A 20,708-nucleotide genomic window follows, 5' to 3' on the forward strand; every position below is an offset into this window, starting at 1 on the left:
GAGTGCATTTAAAACCTATACTGCTGTCCAAGGGCTACATACAGGCCCTGATTTATTAAAGCTTTCCAAGTCTGGGGAGAATACATTTTCATCGGTGAAGCTGGGTGATCCAGCAAACCTGGAGTGGATTGCTTCAAAGTCATTGCTTTTTGCTAGAAAATGCTTTGAATCCTGGACCAGATTATTTTCAGGTTTGCTGAATCCATGAATAAATTAGGCCCACAGTCTTTGGTAATTGTTGTGCATCAGTCAGAACCAGTAGTTAGCAGTTGGGTTAAGAATATGAATACAGGAATAGGAATAGATGGAAAGGTCTTCCAATAAGGTCACTTGTTCTTGTGACAACTGTCTAAGTATTTCCCTTTATTAAAAAAAAAATTACTCTCACTTTGTCTTTTAAAAAATGAATGGAAAGGCCTTACCCCATATTTTTGGAAAGTAAAAAGCATTTCACATGGGTTTTAAGCATTCTTTAGCATTAAACCATTAAAGGTAGCCATAGACATGAGATGATTGTTGCCAAATTCAACCATTTTGATGTTGTCTAAAGTTGAGGCTCTATGCCTGACCATACTTTATTGTCTACACCCTATTTAAAGTGACTGCCTCTGTGCCATTGTGCAGCCTTGTAAACCTTCTTGTTACAGACAAAGGCTTGGCTATTCAGACAGCCAGAGCTCTGGCAGTGTAGTATCAAAGCATGCTGCTTAGCCCTGCTCCTGATGGCCCATAATTATAATGTACAGAAATTCATTCCAAAAGGAATATGGCAGAAAAAGGGGTAGGACTATCAGAAGCTACTGGAGAACTGCCTGTCGAATGGTCAGCATCTGGCTATTGTAGGATAGTTTTCAAGGTGGTTTCAGATATATACAAGCACTGCTCTGCGCGTACCTGTATGTTTTTTTTCTCGGGACAAAATCCACCTACAGGTCATTGTATTGCTAGTAGTAGTTGGTCACATTCAACTGAGCCTAAGTTGTGAAACATCTTAAAAATTACAATTCAAGTTGAATGTGACTACTACTTTCTCAGGACAAAGTTTTTTTGGACAGGTTGGGTAAAACAGTATATAAACAGTAAATAAAGCAGTTCAGTAGAATGCTATAGGTGTAATGTAAGTGGGTAAGTGTGGTAAAAAGGACCACATCTAAATTCCAAATTATGGATATGAGAACATAGATGTGTAGCTTTGGAAGTGAAGAGGTGGCTGCTGCACATTGTGTGAAAAAGACACAAAACTTCCAATCACAGTGCCAAAAACTAGTGATGTCTCTGAGGTAATATCCCAAAAATCAGATTACCAGATTATTTATCATATGTGTTTCCACAACTGACATTGTCATATATTGCAATTTAAAATGGTACAGAAAAGAGTAAGAGACTATGGACCTGTTCCATAAAGTTGGAATAAAGGGTCTAGCTTTTACCTTTTTGTGCTATAAACTAATATTAGGGTTGTACACAAATAGAAGCAATTTATTTTTTTAACTTGTCTTTTTTTTGTTCACTTCTTTAGCTGAGGTCGTCTCAAGGCTGTCCAGTGATTACACTATTGGCTTTGGGAAGTTTGTGGATAAAGTTTCAGTTCCTCAGACAGATATGAGACCAGAGAAGTAAGTAAATTAGGGTTTTCTACTTTATATTTTCCTCTCTTTAATCACTTCACAAATTTCCACAATAAATTAAGAGAATTGGGAACTTTGATACTATTTTTGCAAATATACTGTAAATTCTTTAAAGCAGTAGGGCTCCATGAACAAAATTAATTATTTGGGTACTATTGTAAGCACTCATAGCTTGCACACAGTGTTGTTCAAACCAATTACTTGTAATACTCCACACTGTTTCTGTAATTAAAATTTTTTTTATTAAATTCAGAGCACAATGTGGAGCTGGCGTTGTCATATGATTTGTTCTCTGCATAATGCTGCAGAAAATGCTTGCCAATTGAAGGTGAGCCCTGTCACATGACCTTCATCCTTTTCCTAATTCTATCACATTTTCCCCATCTATTTAAATTAATTCTATTTCTTCCTGCTACAGACTCCTGAAGCAAGAGATATACAATAAGTAAAACACACAGCATGGCTTTTTTAAATGTGCTGGGGGTTCTTTGAACAGCACAGTGGCAATATGGCCCTCTAGGCAAAACTTATATTGCAATACAGTGGTGCCCAACAGGTGGATCGTGATCGTAGATCGCAAAGGCAGCGCAAGTAGATTGTGGAGCCCTGCCTTTCAAAAAAAACACGCACAGGAGTTATAAAGTCCAAGTTTTTACTGTTGGTAGATCATTTCGACTTGGTCGATTTAAAAGTAGCTCGCAAGCCAAAAAAGTGTGGGCACCCCTGTTCTAATATTTGTCTGAAACCAATAATGCTGATAAACATCTGCTTTTATCTGTTCTACTGACTGCTGACTATTAAAGATAGCTAACTGCAAAGATAACCACAACTTGATAAAGCCTGCTAGAATTATCTGGTAACCTTCATTTGCTGTAAGCCATGATAAATATTAATATAAAAATGTATTTGAGTTAAGGGATAGCAGATGTATTTTTATTAATTTCTTTCTAATGACTTTATAGACGACCTTACCCAGTTGTGGATGGACACTGGGTATGTTGTGAATGCCCCCCAAAAAATAAATCAACGTTTATAGGTTGTAGTTAGAATACACTATCCTTTACCTTTGCTGTTGTCAAACACCATAATCAACACCTAATTCCCTTTGTCCTTATAGCTATTATTTTCATTATGATTGTTTTTCTTTTCTCCTTTTAACTATTGATATTTAAATCTTTCTTTAGTTTTTATTCATTATATCTGTTTTTTTTTCAATTTTGCATTAACAAACAGTGCAAAGTAAAAATATAATACAAAAAATAAAAATAAATAAAAACGTTTATTTTATTTGTAAATATCTCTGCAATTCTTTGTACCAATCATAGTTTTTTTTAAATGGGACATATTATAAAATGTATTATAAATTATAAAATATATAGCTTTTATTACAGTAACAATTTTTTTTAAATTACGACAGATTAGAAAAATACTCTATTTTAGTTTTGTTACTTTTCTTGTCTATGGATTTAAAAAAAAAGCAAAATTATTTAGTATTTTTTCACATTATCACAAAAAAACAACAATATTTGTAAAACAATTATATGTAAGGATAGCATAACCAAATAAACAGGTCCAGAGCAGAAATGTAAAATGTGTCCTGGTTAAGGTGTGAGATCCATTTTTTTATTCTACCTTTCATCTCACCTAGGTTGAAACAGCCCTGGCCAGACAGCACCCCTCCATTCTCCTTTAAGAATGTCATCCGTCTCACTGATGACCTTGGAGATTTTCGCAATAAGCTCAAGAACGAGAGGATATCTGGAAATCTGGATGCTCCTGAGGGGGGTTTTGATGCTATTTTACAGACTGCAGTGTGCACAGTAAGTATTATTATCACTGGAGTTGTCAAATGGCATGTATCCCCTAAAAACACAGCATCAATATCAGTAGGAGGAAGAATACTGCCCCTACCCCAAATGGGCCAGGGAAAAAAAGGCTAGAAAGTAAAAGTCTATTAAATAGTCTAGTAAAAGTAAAAGTCTAAAGACTTGCTGTACGTTCTATTGCACACAATGAAATTAATTTAATAAAGCTCTCCAAGACGGGAGAGGATACACTTTCATCAGTGAAACTTGGTGATCCAGCAAACCTGGAAAGAATCTGGTCCAGGATTCAAATATTTACTAGCAAATAGCAAATGATTTTGTAGAAATCCATTCCAGGTTTGCTGGATCACCCAGCTTTACTGATAAAAGTGTATCCTCTCCCACCTTGGAGAGCTTTAATAAATCAGGCCCAAAGAAACGCATGCAACGTGCAAAGTAAGCATTTTCAGCACAGTTATCTCTTGCTTTGGTGGCTGGTGGCAAAGGTGGGATTTGTCTTTCTCTTTGGGTGTTTTTTTTACTTACTTTTATGTCTCTGAAATAAAGGCAAATAGTCTGTAATGGGTACACAGACAGTAAAATAAACCTCACACGTGTCCTAAACCCTACCTAAAAACTTTGTATAGTATATACTTTGTCCCCAAATAACCATACAATGTAATTTCCTATTTTTGTCATGAAAAGAAATGAAAATATCACCTTTCAAGGGAATTAATTTAATTCACTTCTTTAATTTAATTTTAGTCTACTCATTTATGTACAAGAAAAAAAAATTTTTTTGGATTATTTGCTTAGTTGGATGATTAAAAACAGTAGAGTTTATGATACAATAATACCCATTATAGAAAAAAAAAATTCACTTTGCCAAGTGACCAGCCCATGTTTCTTTAAAAAATCAAACCCAACGCATTTCAAATGTTTTGTCCAAGGTCAGTATAGTAAATGCACAGACCACAATATATGATATAACTATACAAGCATGAATATTTGACTGTGTAATAATGTATTTTCTACAATTGCTTATCTTTCTACAGAAAGAAATTGGCTGGAGAGATGGCAGCACCCATATCTTGGTCTTTTCTACGGAGTCTGCATTTCATTATGAGGCCGATGGAATGAATGTTCTGGATGGGATCTTGGCTAGAAATGATGAATTCTGCCACCTGGATAGTTCCGGCCTTTATACGCATGATACTGTTCAGGACTATCCATCTGTTCCAACTCTTGTCCGACTTCTTGCAAAAAATAATATCATCCCAATCTTTGCTGTTACCAACCATTCCTACAGCTACTATGTGGTAAGTCAGGATAAAGTCAAGGGCTGAAGTAATTCAGGTAAAAGTGTCAGGTTCTCTTAAAAGATTTCTACCTTGAAAAAAATACTGGTATGAGAACAGAATGTGCCTCTCCTTCCTAAGAGCCAGTCCATACAAATTTTAAATGGGAAAGAAGGGGCCAGGTACTGTATATGTGCATTTTAATTTATATACAGAAATATGTCCCTGGGTAAGGGTTTATGTAACAGTAATGTAATGCACCTGTAATTGGGGCTATAAGCCTAAGCACCATACCACAACAGGAAGTGTTATTTTGAAGGCATTCAAGACAAAAAGTACATTTTAAGGATACTACTTAAGCACAGAATAACACTTTTAGATGTCCCTTTACATTGAAATCTTCACTTTCTGAGTTCAGTCCTTACTAAATTGTCCATCTATACAGGTTAATATGTTTATTGTTTTCTCCAACCACTTTCTCACCACTACAAAAAGTATTTTAAATTGTATTACTGTCAATAGGTTTCACTAGGATAAAGTTGTTTTTATCATTATAATAATGTGTATTATAATGATATAATGTATTTTTAAGGTTGTTTGCTTTTCTTATTCACACAGGAATTAAGTAAATATTTTCCCATGTCTGAGATTGGGGAATTACAGGAGGATTCATCTAATATAGTACAGCTCCTGGATTTGGCTTTCAAGGTATGTAGATCTTGCTCAGGTGGTGTACCTGTTGAACCCCTAGTAAAATTAAAGACAAATAGGTTTTAACAAAATGTTTACTGTTGTAAACTGTAAGTGCTTTGAGACAGTAAGCCATATACTGACAGTGTGACTAAAAACATACTGGAGTCAGACATAGCCATACATTTGGTATTTTTCATAAGGGGCCCTACATTGGGAACCGGGAAGCCTACTTTTCTCACTATTCCATTCCTATAGCAATATCAGACCAGGTGAAGTTACTTCACTTGCAATTCTACTAACTGCACTGAACCTTCAGCTGACCCAGCAGTACTCTCAGAAAGCTCAGAATTGGGAAAGCAATTCTGCAAATATTATTTTTCACTTTGAATGAAGGATTAAAAGAAAACTGATGAGCCCTTTCCCCCTACTACCACAGTATTTTCTCTCCACAGGTTCAACCTATGTTCTCCTCATTGGAGGATTTTTTTTCTCTGGTTCCTTCCCTTAAACACCACTTAACCATGTAGTAAAGAGAAGGACTGTTGTAAACCCAAGAGTCCCCACATACATTTATACAGACTTGTAATTAAACACACTCTTACCATAATCATAGAAGTACTAACTATATTATCACTTGAAAAGTCATGTTACATGGCACTCTTCTGTTTTGTTGTAATTTTTTTCAAGTACTTTTTAAAATAGGTTAAAATCTTTTCCTACAAACTATGCTTTTTTGTAGCGAATCCGAACTCGAATGCACATCAGAGATCATAACACCCCACGTGCCCTGAATATATCTGTCTCATCAGAATCATCCAAACTAACAGAAGCAGGGTCCTTCCAGGTGACTCGTGGTGAAGTGGTAAGTGTCATTGGATTATCCAATTCCCCCTACAATGACAAATATGCCTATACAGTATTTTAAACATTCTATTATTGTATAAACTTTTGATTACTTTGTTTATTATTCCTTTAAAAAATATTTTTTACAATGCTAATCAAACCTTTCATTACTTACAGGGGACATTCAAAGTTAATGTGAAGGCTCTAGAAAAAGTTGGCGGGCAGGAGGTCTGTAATCTTCCAAAACAGGACCAAGAAGGCACTTTGACCCTCAGACCATCCACATTTACAAATGGCCTGCAGATTGATGCTTCCATCATATGTGATGTCTGCCCATGTGAACAGGTAAGTAGATACAAAAAAAAAATCATCAGACACTATGAAGTAAAGCTTGTTTTTTCCCATCCATGAAGAATGAAGGAAACTTCATAATCCACTCCATTAACTGTTTCAGATATCATTTCTATCCAAAAAACATGCAGTAAAGTTAACACAATTTTGTTACTGGTATGAAAGGTTTTACTTGGTCACGGATATATGTGGAGTGCAATGATACATGATTGGTGCAAGATGTGGCTCTGAACCATTATGAAACATTTAAATCACCAAAAAACTCCTATTAGGGCCTTCTGTATTATATCTTCAGTGTTTTGTGTTCTGTGAAACTCATCAATCTTCTTGTCTTTTCTTTTCCATCCATAGCAAAAAGAAATGAATTCTCCTAGATGCAATGGGAATGGGCACTTTGTATGTGGGCGTTGTGAGTGCAAGGATAACTGGTAAGGCTTTTTGTTAAAGGGTTTGCAAAGCAAATTTACAAACCGAATATATATGACCAGGGATTACTTTATTGTCTCCTGTAATGCCCAGAGATTTAGGTTTTTCTGGACTCATTTTCTGTGCTCTCAATATAATATATTAACAGCCGGGCAGATAGGGTTGAAATACATATACAAGATTTTCTTGCCAAAGGATTTGTTTTTCTGTCCATCTATTTTTGAAATATAGGCAGCTTTGCCAGACAGAATAGTAAGGTGGCTGACACCATTTTTTTTTTTATAGCAGTGGTGTTTTCTCATCCCAATGTCTGCTGACAGGACATTGTCATCATTGTGCTCACACTGTTCTCCGATATCATCATTTTCACCACATTTGCATGTAACACCATTAATTGGCTTTCAGCCTTGTCCCACTCTCTCCTACTATGGGTGCTACTGCACAGGAGATTGCAAGAGGTTGAACCAAAGGTACCTACATTGGTGGCAAAAAATAATGAAGATTTGAAAGCTAATTTAGTTTTGTTGGTTCATGGTTCTTTATATTTGTCAAAGATTGGTGATTCCACAATACAAAAATGCTATGTCAATTTGTTTTATAGGAGAGGAGACTTCTGCAATTGTTCATCCAGCCAAGTCATAGACAGTCAGTCATGTATAGCTCCTGGAAGCAATCAAATCTGTTCAGGACAAGGGGAGTGTCTATGTGGAGTTTGCCAGTGCTTTGCAGATTCCCCAGACCGTCGGTATGAAGGGCAGTATTGTCAGTACAACACTGCCATGTGTCCACGTGTAAGCGGCTTTATGTGCAATGGTAAGTTAAATTGCCATCAGCCATGAAGATTATTGAACAGATGTTATATTATATTGTTATGTGTTTTCTCTAAATCCCAGTGGGCTTTCGTTGGCTTTGGGAGCCTGCTAACACCAGTGTGTTGCAGTAAAATGCACTGTTACAGCAACATGCAAAAAGAACAGTAGTGCAATGCATTCATTTTAAATGGCACCTAAACACACTAATATAATTTACATTGCAGTAAGGCAAAAAGGAATTGCTATCAATTTTAAGCATTGGGGTTCATTCAAACGGAAAGGGTTATGGTGATGCAGCACTCCACTAATCATGATAAAGTGAGTAACTCTATCGCAATATATAAACTAATGGTCCTGTATCACTCAGAATCACTCAGCAACTAAGACACAGATAGCAATAAAAAAACTAATTGAGCTTTCAGCCTGCCCTTAAAATAAATGCTTTATTTGTGCTTCTGTTACTTTTAAATAGTTACCCTAACCTCATCTGTTTTGTTAAATCATTGTCACCAGGGCAGAGAGTAAAGGAAAATTAGAGCAGCAGTAAAACCCCAACAAGGGTTCTAAGCCTTCCCCAGTATAACACCTTCAAAAAAATATTTTGACAAACCCAATACAAATCTTGGATTGCTAAATGCTGATATTTTGAAAAATTGCCATTAAATAGTCAAAAAAGTTAAATGGTATGGAACTTGATAATCCTATTTTATTTTCTAAATACATGTTTTTCTTTTTAGCAAGAGGAAATTGCTATATGGGAGCCTGTGTCTGTCAGCCTGGATGGGAAGGACCTGCATGTGATTGCCCAGTCAGTAATGAGACCTGCTTGGACAGGAATGGGGTATGTATTGTTAGCAATCTTAACATTCCTTCCAATATAGCAGAAGTTCCCTAAAGCTAATAAAAACTTAAAAACAAAGAAATGATAAATTAAAAGCTTAGATAAAGTAAGTGCATAAGTTTTCTTTTACGTCCCTGGGTAGATATGCTCTGTTATCCAGTGTATATGGAGGGAACCATAGTTGTCATCAAGACCGGTTTCAAACGTCATCATTTTTATTACATGTGGAAAGTAATAGTAGTTTACAGAAAAAAAGATAACATTATATAATTATAATCAGACTACCCCTTTGCATCAGAGTGCACTCCTGCATTTCACCCATGAGTGTAACTTTACTGGGTGTTCACTGTTGAGCCAGAACAATGAAGCCAGTGGAAGATCTCTTCCACATTACAATCCATGACAGTGAGTGGCCAGGCAGTGGTCATGAGGAGATACTCTACAGGGCCTCTGGAATAGGGGTCTTCATCAAGACCTCCACAACCCTTATTCTTACTGCAAAAGAGTGAAGACATTTCTGTTAATGGAAATGTCCATTGTGCCTAGGCAGAACATGAAACATTTACATTTTTTTCTGGACTTCCTACTAAATAACAGTTCACTTTCTGGTATGTGACTGCATAGATACTACTGTGTATACAGTCTCATAGCTGTACATGCATATCTGCAGCATAAGATCTCTGCTGGCTTGACTGTAGTCTCAGGAGATTTGAAGTCGGATTTAGTGATGTCACTATCATTTTGCTAATTGTTCTACCTACTGGAGGTTTGGACATTAAGAAGCAATGCCCAGCCTCTACTAAGAAGCAGAACAAAGCATGGAAGGTCAGTAATGGGGAAAGATCAGCTGCAGGGAAACTCCAGGCAATACTGTTGATTATTCTTTTGCTGCATAGAATAAACCAGAATAAAGCTGCAAGTATTCTGATTACTATTTTACCTTTACAGGGCCTGTGTAATAACCGAGGCAGGTGTGAATGTGGTCGCTGCATATGTGACGATATCCAATTTACCGATTACGTTTGTGAATTTAGCAGCTCACTGGTATGTCTGCTTTTATATGTAATATTGTTCTACATTAATGACAACACTGCGTTTTATTTTATAGACTTAATATTACCCAGATTCAGACCATGTACATATTTTTGGATTGTTATTAGACGTGGCATAGAGAGCTTTAACTAACTAAGCAAAAGTAAATGCCGGTTTTATACAGAAAAATCTACCAAGAATCGAGAGTGGCAAACACTGCAAAAAAACTGTAGCTAGATATACAAACATAATTTGAAATCTGGTAGTAAAATAGCTGGACATTCTACGTCATTGATTATCCCCCTTAAAGTGAATGTATATCTAAACATTTTTCTTCTTCACTTATGCATTGCGTAGGGTTACACTTTTGCTGCCTGTGGCCCATTAGGAAGATTTCTCTTTTATATCCTGTTGTGAAAATGGAACAAAGTAAAGGGTATTTCATTCTCAACTGCCCTCAGAACAAGAGCCCACATTGGAAGATTTTCACTCTGTTCCTGTTCTGAAGATAACTAAAAAATGTTAAATGTAATACCCCTTGTTTTTTGGTGACAATAGCCAACGGGACGAATAGAGCAGGTTAAATTTCTCCAATGAAAAGATAGAGATAGTAATAAAATCCAAAATGGGTTTGAAAGGCATATTGTGGTCTATCATCACCCAATGCAGGTGACCTACCCCCTTCACCCATATGGACCTCCTACCGTACCAGACCACACAGAATCACACTAATGTTGTGTATAAATTGTCTGTATCAGTAGTGACAAAAAACACTAGAAAACTACTCAATAACCTCAACTAATCCTCAGTTTTTACCCTACTTGAAGCATTTACTTTTCCCATACAAAATGATGCTCTTGTTAACACCTTTACAATTTAATGTGTCCGTTGCAATAATCATCAATGCATGTCCACAATGTACCACAATTGTACCAATGATAATCAGGCTTACACCTGTGCATATAGACCAGGATAACAAAGATAAGTTTTTTAGTATGGAATGTTATAGGCCCTGCTGACTACATTGGCATTGTATGCCAACCAGCCCTTTTCCTACCAACCTCATGCACGCAAATCATGAAAATGTGCACGTAAGTGCTCATTAAAGAGAATGAAAATAAGAATTAGAAGTACATACACATTTGATAAAAACTGAGATGGAAAGTTTTGAACCCATTCTCAAAGACCCATTTTCTGTGTTGATTTAACAAAAATCTAAAAAGTAAACTAAAAATTTACGTTAGCAATGTTGATGTGACTGGTATATGTTTTACTCTCTTTGTGAACAGCGCCTCCTGGGGGCCTGTGAAGATGTCAGAACATGCGTGCAATGCCAGGCCTGGGGCACTGGGGACAAAAAAGGCAAAAAATGTGAAAACTGTGAAATCCAAATAAAGATGGTGGATGAGCTCACCAAAAGTAAGTGTTAATAAATTCACTGTTAGGAAAAAGACAACTATCGTAAAAAAATTATGATTACCTGGTGATGTAAATCTTACATGTGGTTTTCATGGCTCCTAATATTTTCTGGTTTTTTTCTTGGTAGTTGATGAAAGAACTGAAAAATGCACTTTCCGTGATGAGGAGGATGATTGTACCTATCATTACACAGTAGAGGGTGTGGGTTCTGTGTTAGCAAATTACACTGTGCTGGTACAAAAGAAAAAAGGTTAGAAAGATGATCCTTCTCCATTATTCTCTACCTCAATATATAGCTTTCTTTATATTTTATATTCTCTTTTTCTGTCTTTCTTCCTGACTGTCTACCTATTTATTTATTTCCTACACTAAGCTCTCTCTTACTTCCTCTTTTATTTATATTCTATCTATCTATCTATCTATCTATCTATCTATCTATCTATCTATCTATCTATCTATCTATTTAATAGAGATCTCTCTCATTCCTTATATTTTATATAGCATTTTTTAATCTATTTATGTATTTATTTCATGTTAAAAAACATATATTTCTTTACTTCTGCAGAATGCCCACCTGGTGCCTTCTTGTGGCTTATCCCTCTACTCATTTTCTTGATGCTGCTTCTTGGCCTGTTACTTCTTTTGTGCTGGAAATACTGTGCCTGCTGCAGGGTAAGAAAGTAATACAATCAATTGGATAGAACCTACTTCTTACATAATAGATGACAGAAGGTGTGCAGAATAAATATAAAAGTGTAATTGCAAGACACAATGAAGTTGTAACAGTTTCAAAACATATCAAAGAACACGTAATATTTCCATGTATATGGACTAGTGAAAGTATAATGCAGCTGATAACAAGTGCCAAGTTACAGGTAGGAGGAAAGATGATGATGAGCACTCACTGGGTTCAGAGATAAACTGTGTCTTTTTATTGCAGGCTTGTCTGGCTCTGCTGCCCTGCTGTGGACAAGGTAAGAAATAAACTGGGTAGATTATTGTATATTTCCTCTATTTCATGTAAATAGTAAGGACATTTGATATTTGCTGTGGGAAAGAGTAGCGTGAGCAAAGGTGCGACTAAACTGTGCTGCTGCGGCTTGGGTGGCCAGATTACAAACCTTTTGGCAGATGAATTATGGTAGTTCCTATAGATCTTTTTTTTTAACTGTGTAGTTGGCTGTCTGCTTCAGTACAGCTTTAATTCAATCAATTAATTGTAATCTGTCATTTTCTAACCTGTTAACTCCATTAGTCTATTCCTTTTTGTAGGACGCACTGTGGGATTTAAGGAAGACCATTATATGTTACGGCAAAGCCTTATGGCATCTGATTATCTGAACACTCCACTTGTAAGAACTGGAAGTCTAAAAGGTGGAGACACTGTAAGATGGAAGATTAACAATAATGTACATCGCCCACCTCCATCACCAGATGCCTTGAACCCAAAAGAGCTGGGTATGTGAACAGGAGAGGGGTGACTGTATATTAGTAAATACAATAGAGAGAAAACAGAAAATGTGTTTTGTACATGAATGTCTTGATTTATGGGTGTCTAAAATATTTACCTTGAACTATAACAACTTTTTTAATACTTTAAAATAGATTGTTTAGTAATTTTTCAAATCTATGTATATACATGTTTGACATATACAGTATCATTGTCTATAGCAACCCTATTATTTAATGAGTATAGGACTATATGAGACGTGCTAGGTAAGTGGGTCAATTAAAGAATAAATCTGTAAAAAGTACAATTATCGTTTGAAAAGCCATCTTTACCTAGGCCAAAATGATGTCATCAGTCTGCTGCAGCACTTCCTGAGTCTCTTCTTCCCAAGTGATTAGACTACAGCATTGTACATTTGTTGGAAGTCACAAAGTGAGAGGTTGCAGCGGATGGCTATCAGACATTTGTGAACACATCCAAGCACTGCATAGGTACCAGGGTTGATATACTGTATCTGTCTTCTCTAAACCAGACACTCACTCAAGAAATGTTTTCATCTTTCTGGAGACAAATGCAAATAAATGTCAAAGGGAGTAGAGTGAAATCAGTAGTAATACATACCTATAGGTGTTACATCTTCCACTTTCACATTAGTTTGCATGAACAAATATATCTATAGCAAGGTCAACATTAAGCAGACAAGTATATTTGACAATGGAGCTGAACCTCTGGCATGATTTGTATAGTGTTTTGGTCAATCAACTGGATGATGCAGCACTTCACAACTCATGATAAAGTGACTAACTGCATCGCTCTGCCGATGATTAATACTTGGTATATGGTAGCTAAAATATATAAACTATTTTTTTTGTAGTCCCATATGGGGTCTCATTGAGGTTGGCTCGTCTTTTCACTGAGAACCTGTCTAAGCCTCAGACACGGGAATGTGAGCAACTCCGTCGGGAAGTTGAGGAAACGGTAAGTCTTTATAGTGGGATGGCACCTCTCCATCACACCCTGTGATGACTTCTTTTAAATTTCTAGTAGCCATTCATGGTGTATAGCCTTAAAAATTATTTATTTTAGACAGCATATCATCAACATTTGAGGACAAAAAGAACCTCCCTATAAAACCGCAAACAAATTTTTGCCTCCAATTTCCCTTCCTAAATAAAGCTTCTAAAAAAACCTGTTAGGCAATATGTCTCCTAATGTATATTTTTATCATCTAAGATAATATAAGGTTTATTTCTTGACACTATATGATTACATACAAGCTTTATCTATTTCAAGAAGCGATACTTTAAATACACATCAGTTAAAGTGTACAGTATAGAATTTTGTTGCTGTTTGTGTCTCTTGGGGGAGAATTACCTGTAATCTCCCCTTTCTATGTATATTATTATTATTATTATTATTATTATTATACAGAATTTATATAGTGCAGACAAATTATGCAGAGCTGTACAAAGTCCATAATCATGTCACTAACTGTCCCTCAAAGGAGCTCACAATCTAATGTCGCTACCATAGGCATATGTTATTACAACAGTCTAAGGTCAGTTTTTGGAATGTGGGAGGAAACCCATGCAAACACAGGGAGAATACACAAACTCTATGCAGATAGTGCCCTGGCCAGGATTCAAACCTGGGTTAGCCAGAGTGCTAACCACTGAGCCACCGTGCCACCCTACTAATATTCTATGATAATGATCCCTAGGGCAAATAGAAAGAGACAGCAACAATTTTCTGAATCTATTTAAAGCTATAAGGAGGTTTGGATAGGAATACATTTTAGTAAACTGATGGTGGTTGATAAATATAATGCTCAGTTGCTTGGTATTATTTTCAGGATATGTAGTACCTATTTTCTTCTTTGTATAATTGCACTTAGTTTGACAATAATCTATGGTGTCTGCTTTACGTATGATATTGGCCATAGCAAAGGTAGACAATAACATTTCACATTCACCTAATATTAGCTGTTTAATAAGGGTTTGTTAAACTTTCACCTTTTATTTCCACAGCTGAATGATGTTTATAAAGTGATACCTGGAACACACAAGGTGAAGCAAACAAACTTCCGGTAAGTCTAAATTATTATGGAGAGTATTTATTTATCTCTCACAGAACATGAAATTACAGTTTGTTTTCTTTTTATTTCTTCCAGATTACAATCCAATGCAGGCAAAAGGTAAGGGTGTTGTCTTTGATTTGTATATGTGTGCTCTGTCTAGGCTTCTATCATCATGTCTACTATGTAGCCCTCTCCCTACCTCTTCTTCATTCTTCTTTTTTCATTCCCTAAACCCAATTTCCAGTAACAGCATTTATATGCCACAGACAATACACTTTTGCTAACTATTGCCATGTAAACAAATTAAAGTCCTGAATCTGTTGAATGGGATCTTTCAGAATGTGTCAAGGTTTTATAGTAATGATATGTATTTAGATATGTGTATCTGAGCCTAAATAATGTCATAGTCATAAAATACTTGTTATTCATTCTTTTATAGACAAGATCACACAATTGCAGAAACTGTATTGATGGCTCCAAGGGAAGCTGAGCCAGAAATTGTAAAGGTCACTGAGAAACATGTCACACAAGAGGCTTTCCAAGACTTAAAAGTCACCCCTGGGTATTACACAGTCATATCTGACAGAGGTAAGTGCTACATTTCTCTAATACCAGTATAAACTAAAGGAAAAATGTGCGGGGGAAAAGCCACAACTTTATTTTACCCATTCTTTGATCCCCCTGATGCTCTATTTAACTGCTGGTAGTAAAGAATATTAGCAGTGATTTGGAGTGGTGGGACACTATTAAAGTGATTGTGCAAAGCAGAGCTTTATTATCTCAGAGTATTTACATTTGAACTGATCTGACCAGTCTGCATTTGTTATAGATGCCCATGGGCTGGTGGAATTTCAGGAAGGAGTGGAACTTGTGGATGTTCGTGTGCCTCTTTTCATAAGACCAGAAGATGATGATGAGAAGCAGTTATTAGTGGAAGCCCTGGAGGTACCTACAGGAATTGCCCGCCTGGGAAGGAAAAAAGTGAACATTACAATTATCAAGGAGCAAGGTAAGAGCAATGACCTTGGCAGGGCTTAACATGAAATTTTATTGTCTTCATCCCTGGGGAGATTTACCCGCCTAATTTGTCCTGCTAGCCATTATCAGCGGGACAGGAAATGATAGGAAATCCAACATATAACAATTGTTTCCAGATCAGCAATACATCGGAGGCATAAATTTCCAGTGGAAACACCTGTTCCAGTGACAGCTGAACAACTGACATTTAGATTACCAACTTCTTGTAATAAAAGTAAATAAAAATGGGATAAGGCTTCTATCGGGACTGTATGCCTGTAACCTAGGTACCTCTAAGTTGGTAATGAGAAACTTTCCTTACCTGATCACAATGTTTGGAAGTGGCATATATTACCTATTCACTTTCATTGTGTCTTTATAAGCTAAGTGGTAATTGTGCCAAAAGCGATGATCAGGGGGTTTGAAAAAAGCATCACTGATCTCCTATAAAGTTTGTGAATTAGGTCTGATTGTCACTTTATAAATATGGCTGTCACTAATACTACTGCTGATAAATAGTAGGACTGCCAGTGCATGAATAAAGTATAAATAATTCATAAGTGAGGATCATGCCAGCTGACAACCACTTTTATAAATGGGGAAATCATAATAGCTTCCTTATTTTAGGAACCTTTACTAGCACTTTAATGTACTGCTGATCAGTCATTAGATGTCTGCTGCCTTTTTCTACCTACATCTATTTAATATGTATTCTTAGTGTACATTTGCTTAAGCCATTTTTATAGTGTTTTGCTTTTTGTCAAGTGTCACAGCACACGGCACATTTTTTATTTCCAATATAGCCTAATTATATTCAAATAAACATAGGATTTCCCTTTTTTTAAAGGTCTTTATCATATGAACCAAATTTTATAACTGTAACTCAAGTAAGCAATGCTATATTGATAATAGATAAAAAATAAACTGTGACCAGAGCATGTACTTTGTGACCTTGACCTAGAGATAAAGTTTTACTTATTTATGCACAGTATCTTCTTAAACTTCTCTTTATATTATAGCTAAAAGCATTGTGAGCTTTGTGAAGCCAGCATACACCTACAGCCGCCATGAACAATTAGCACGTGTTCCTGTTTCTCGTGAAATTCTGCAAACTGGCAAATCACAGGTTACCTTCCGCTCACAGGATCTAACAGCTCGGGAGGGCAAGGTAAGGCTGATCGTTAATTCAAATCTATTTGAGTTGAAAATATTGAGTGGTTACATGCTTTATATTCTATATGGGTAAATAGTTGACAAGAACCTACAGTATCCATATATAGATTAGGAAAAGACTAATGGTCATTAAATTCAACCTAAAAGTAGATTATTTAATCTTTAAAAAATTTCATTGAGCCACAATTTTGAAATTAAATTGGCATTTGTAAAATTGGACCCAGTTTGCTTAAGCTGGAAAAAAGATCTTCCTGACTCTAATGGCACTGGCAAGATTGTTATTGTTCTGTTTTTTTTTCTATTTGCAATTATTATGTGTGGATTAGGATACTTAGCTGTATTCACAAAAGTCTACATAGGGTGTCACATTTTTCATGAAAGTACAACCCCAGTGTCATGGTACTGCTGTAAAAAAGAAGGAAAATACATGAATTAACTGCAGCACAATACTAAGAAACAGTTTAGGTTCCAGATAGAAATTATGCTCTGCTGGATCTGTTAGGTCTAGTGTGTTTGAGATATATTACCATATGCTTGCCATGCAGTAATTACTTTGGTAATTGCATTGGTTATTCATTTCCTTTCATCTGCTTGTGCCTACCATACATTCATCACACATTTACAGGAGTGACAGGGGGGACAGGGGGGTGAAAGGTTAAGTATATTTTGTTTCGGGGGCTTTTTTTTGGAATTTACTTGGGCGATAACGTGTTAAAGAAACATGTAAAAGAAAATATTATCAACAAAAGACCCAGAACAATGCCAATCTGCCATTAATAATATTGGTAATATACAGTATGGTCCTATAATCGATGATCAGTAAACTTACAAGTTTAAGTTGTTTTTTAAAATTAACATAAAAAACCCCAATGCCCATCCAGCAAAAATATATTCATATTTAAACTAAGCAACCTATAAAATCTCTATACCTGGTAGAAGACTGGTAGAATGTAAATTGTATACTGAACTATACTGGATTGGCAAATTTATATTAATCTGTCGATGTCTTTTTCCTTTTCTCTGATTCAGGATTATGCATTTTCCGAGGGTGACCTCATATACCAAGGTGATGACACAATTTCAGAGATCACAGTTCCTTTACTTGGGCGGTCAGAGGTAGACACTTTGTTGGGAAATCGCCAGGTCAAGCAATTTCTTCTGGAGCTTAGCAATCCTAAGTATGGTGCCAAGATTGGCAAATACCCCCAGTGCACCATTACAATTGACGACAGTGCAGGTAAGATGTTGCTTTGGCATGGCACATTTTACTACACAAATACCAGTTCTAGTATTTGGATTAATACTATAATATTCTTTGTTATACCGCAATATTCTTTGTGATTGCATCACTTGACAAAAAGGCTAATATATTAGTTGTTTGGCTGTCATGCTGGGCCTTTGTTTTCAATATTTTGAGTCTCTGGCATGAAATGAAAATGAAGATGAAGAGTTCCAACCCTTTTCCATGTAACCAAATCAGTATACTTCTTACAGTACTAAAGTTAGAAGGTAATAGCAACAGCATGGCATCTAGTATTTTTAGGAGGATCAAAATCTCGGAATTTCTCCTATGATAAAAACCTACTAGGTTTTTACTATAGGTGGTAAAGGCCTTAGGCACAGGTTTAGAGATAAATGGGCATAGTTTAGGAGTAAGATTAAGGAGTTATTTTAGGAGGTTATTCTGAAATTGTGATTGAATTTACAATATAAATGTTGAATGTGAATGTTTTGCTAACATATTTTAAATATATAAATATATATTAATATATAGCAACATTTAAATTTATGTAGATTAAGCTAGATTAATCATGGATAGGCAGATCAATAACTAGGATGGGTCTGTAGGCTGCTTCATCATAAACCCAGAGTAGAGTCCATTCATCTGCACATATTAAAGGGTAAATGAAGAATTAATTTTTCTGTTAGGAAGCACAGATCAGTTACAAACATTTGGAGCACTCCAAATCTCTGTCAATGATTACTAACAGTTTTGATGTAACCCAGCTCCTATAACCGATTCTTTGAGAGCCCTGATATACTGTATATTTCCTATTGTTTTTTTTTAGATGAGTTACATTGTAAGCAAATGGACCAAAATGGGCCTTGTGCAAATAGCATTACAAATGTAAATAAATATCGTGCAAATAGCTTCTTTACAAATGTAAGCTAAAATCCCTTTGACCTTCAATTTTACCAACAGACATTGTAGAGAAGGTAATGCCTGTGCAGTCTGTACAGTCTCCACGTGGCAAGATGGGTGCCCCAATCAACCTTAATGCCCAGGCGATCAGTGCAAGGAAAATCCGACTTAACTGGATACCCCCATCTGGAAAACCATCTGGGTACAAAGTAAGCACCTCTGTCATCCTTTTTGGGTCCTTATGAGAATCTTACTTATGCAATGCTATATTGAAAATGACTTGTGTAAATTACAGCTTCCATATTCAATGCAAGGCACAGCTGTTTCTATTGTGTATCTTTTCTGCTGTTATCAAGCCTATATTATGAAGCTTGTGTCTACTTATGCAGAACAAACTATGAAGCATATACTTGCCTTCAGGGTTAAAGCAAGTAAAAAAATTGGAAGCTAACAATGTGGCATGCAAAAGGTATCAAGGCAAGTGGCTACAGTCAAAGGCATGATTACTCTCAGTACAAACCCCCTCCCCAGCCCAGTCTTCAGTTTCAGTCTTTTAATGTCTGAGTCTGCCTCTTGGTAGTCCATCTGGGGTAGAGCTTTACTCTCTGTAGTAAATATTGGGCATTGGCAGCTATGTGGCTCAGGGGCAAGACAACACTACTATATAACAGGTCATGAAAGGTCCTAAAGTGAAAAGACCAGGTACTTCTGAGCAACATACAAGTTACTTTCATTCCCCTGATGTGATGGCACTTGTCGATTGCCCCAGTTCCCCTTCTTTCAGTCTTCTTTTATGGCTGAACAGTGAGGCAGGATAGCAAAGAGAGATCTCCACTAGTTTTCTGTTGTGTCTCTGAAAAAAGTGGTCTGCCCATTGAAAACGGGTTTTTTCCAAATCTAAGTTAAATTTAAACAAGCTTTGGCTATAGGTATTCCTAAAAGTTTTTGTTGATCTTTCTATAGGTGCGCTACTGGATTCAAGGAGACTCTGAGTCAGATGCTACTGTTATAGACACTAAGGTACCTACAGCTGAACTAGTCAATCTGTACCCATACTGTGACTATGAGATGCGAGTGTGTGCCTACAATACACAGGAGGAAGGGCCTTATTCAGATGTGGTGACATGCCAGACCCTTGAGGATGGTAAGCTTTATTACTGTTTTTTATTATTTAATAAATAAGGGTGTGCTACTTTATGAGATATTGTAATGAAAACTATATGTGAATTAGCTAATTCTTCCATCAACTTTTTCGTCCACAGTTCCAAGTGAACCAGGCCGGCTTGCTTTCAATGTCATTTCCAGCACTGTGACACAGCTTAGTTGGGCAGAGCCTGCAGAGACCAATGGCAATATTACGGCATATGAAGTTAACTACTGCATGGTTAATGAGGATAACCGTGAGTTTCTTTTACCTATTCACCTACTCATTGTCTATATTTAACACTTTAATTAGGTGTTCTGCAACAGCTTAGTAGACAGGTCAATCATGTGTCTATGGTAATCTGCATATAACTGCACCCTAGGATAGGGCTGTTCTGCAGAAACAGTTTTCTATAGAGGGTATAGAAGTAAACATGCTCATATTTTCAGTTTATGCAAAAATGTAAGCTTTACACTGACAGGTGTGTGACAGGTATAACTTACTTACAGTTGCTTAAAATATATAGGTTACATAACAGGAGGTAAAAATGGCAAAC

General features: G+C 36.3%; 1 protein-coding gene across 3 annotated transcripts in view; it reads left to right on the forward strand.

Annotated features, from left to right (window-relative positions):
- The window catches only part of ITGB4 (integrin subunit beta 4), a 53,907-nt gene that overhangs the window by 20,222 nt on the left and 12,977 nt on the right, over nt 1-20,708 (forward strand). For all 3 annotated transcript variants that reach the window (XM_072403894.1, XM_072403896.1, XM_072403895.1), the window contains 25 exons: nt 1,520-1,616; nt 3,277-3,448; nt 4,489-4,752; nt 5,350-5,439; nt 6,164-6,286; nt 6,445-6,612; nt 6,970-7,046; nt 7,646-7,857; nt 8,594-8,697; nt 9,646-9,741; nt 11,019-11,148; nt 11,276-11,398; nt 11,714-11,820; nt 12,089-12,122; nt 12,421-12,606; nt 13,473-13,576; nt 14,626-14,684; nt 14,769-14,792; nt 15,115-15,263; nt 15,505-15,684; nt 16,712-16,860; nt 17,895-18,102; nt 19,069-19,217; nt 19,972-20,152; nt 20,271-20,408. In XM_072403894.1, coding sequence (XP_072259995.1) covers nt 1,520-1,616; nt 3,277-3,448; nt 4,489-4,752; nt 5,350-5,439; nt 6,164-6,286; nt 6,445-6,612; nt 6,970-7,046; nt 7,646-7,857; nt 8,594-8,697; nt 9,646-9,741; nt 11,019-11,148; nt 11,276-11,398; nt 11,714-11,820; nt 12,089-12,122; nt 12,421-12,606; nt 13,473-13,576; nt 14,626-14,684; nt 14,769-14,792; nt 15,115-15,263; nt 15,505-15,684; nt 16,712-16,860; nt 17,895-18,102; nt 19,069-19,217; nt 19,972-20,152; nt 20,271-20,408 — 3,324 coding nt within the window. The remainder of the gene's footprint in view (nt 1-1,519; nt 1,617-3,276; nt 3,449-4,488; nt 4,753-5,349; nt 5,440-6,163; nt 6,287-6,444; nt 6,613-6,969; nt 7,047-7,645; nt 7,858-8,593; nt 8,698-9,645; nt 9,742-11,018; nt 11,149-11,275; nt 11,399-11,713; nt 11,821-12,088; nt 12,123-12,420; nt 12,607-13,472; nt 13,577-14,625; nt 14,685-14,768; nt 14,793-15,114; nt 15,264-15,504; nt 15,685-16,711; nt 16,861-17,894; nt 18,103-19,068; nt 19,218-19,971; nt 20,153-20,270; nt 20,409-20,708) is intronic.

Source organism: Pyxicephalus adspersus, chromosome 3 (assembly GCF_032062135.1).
Source record: "Pyxicephalus adspersus chromosome 3, UCB_Pads_2.0, whole genome shotgun sequence".
NCBI classification, from domain to species: Eukaryota; Metazoa; Chordata; class Amphibia; order Anura; family Pyxicephalidae; genus Pyxicephalus; species Pyxicephalus adspersus.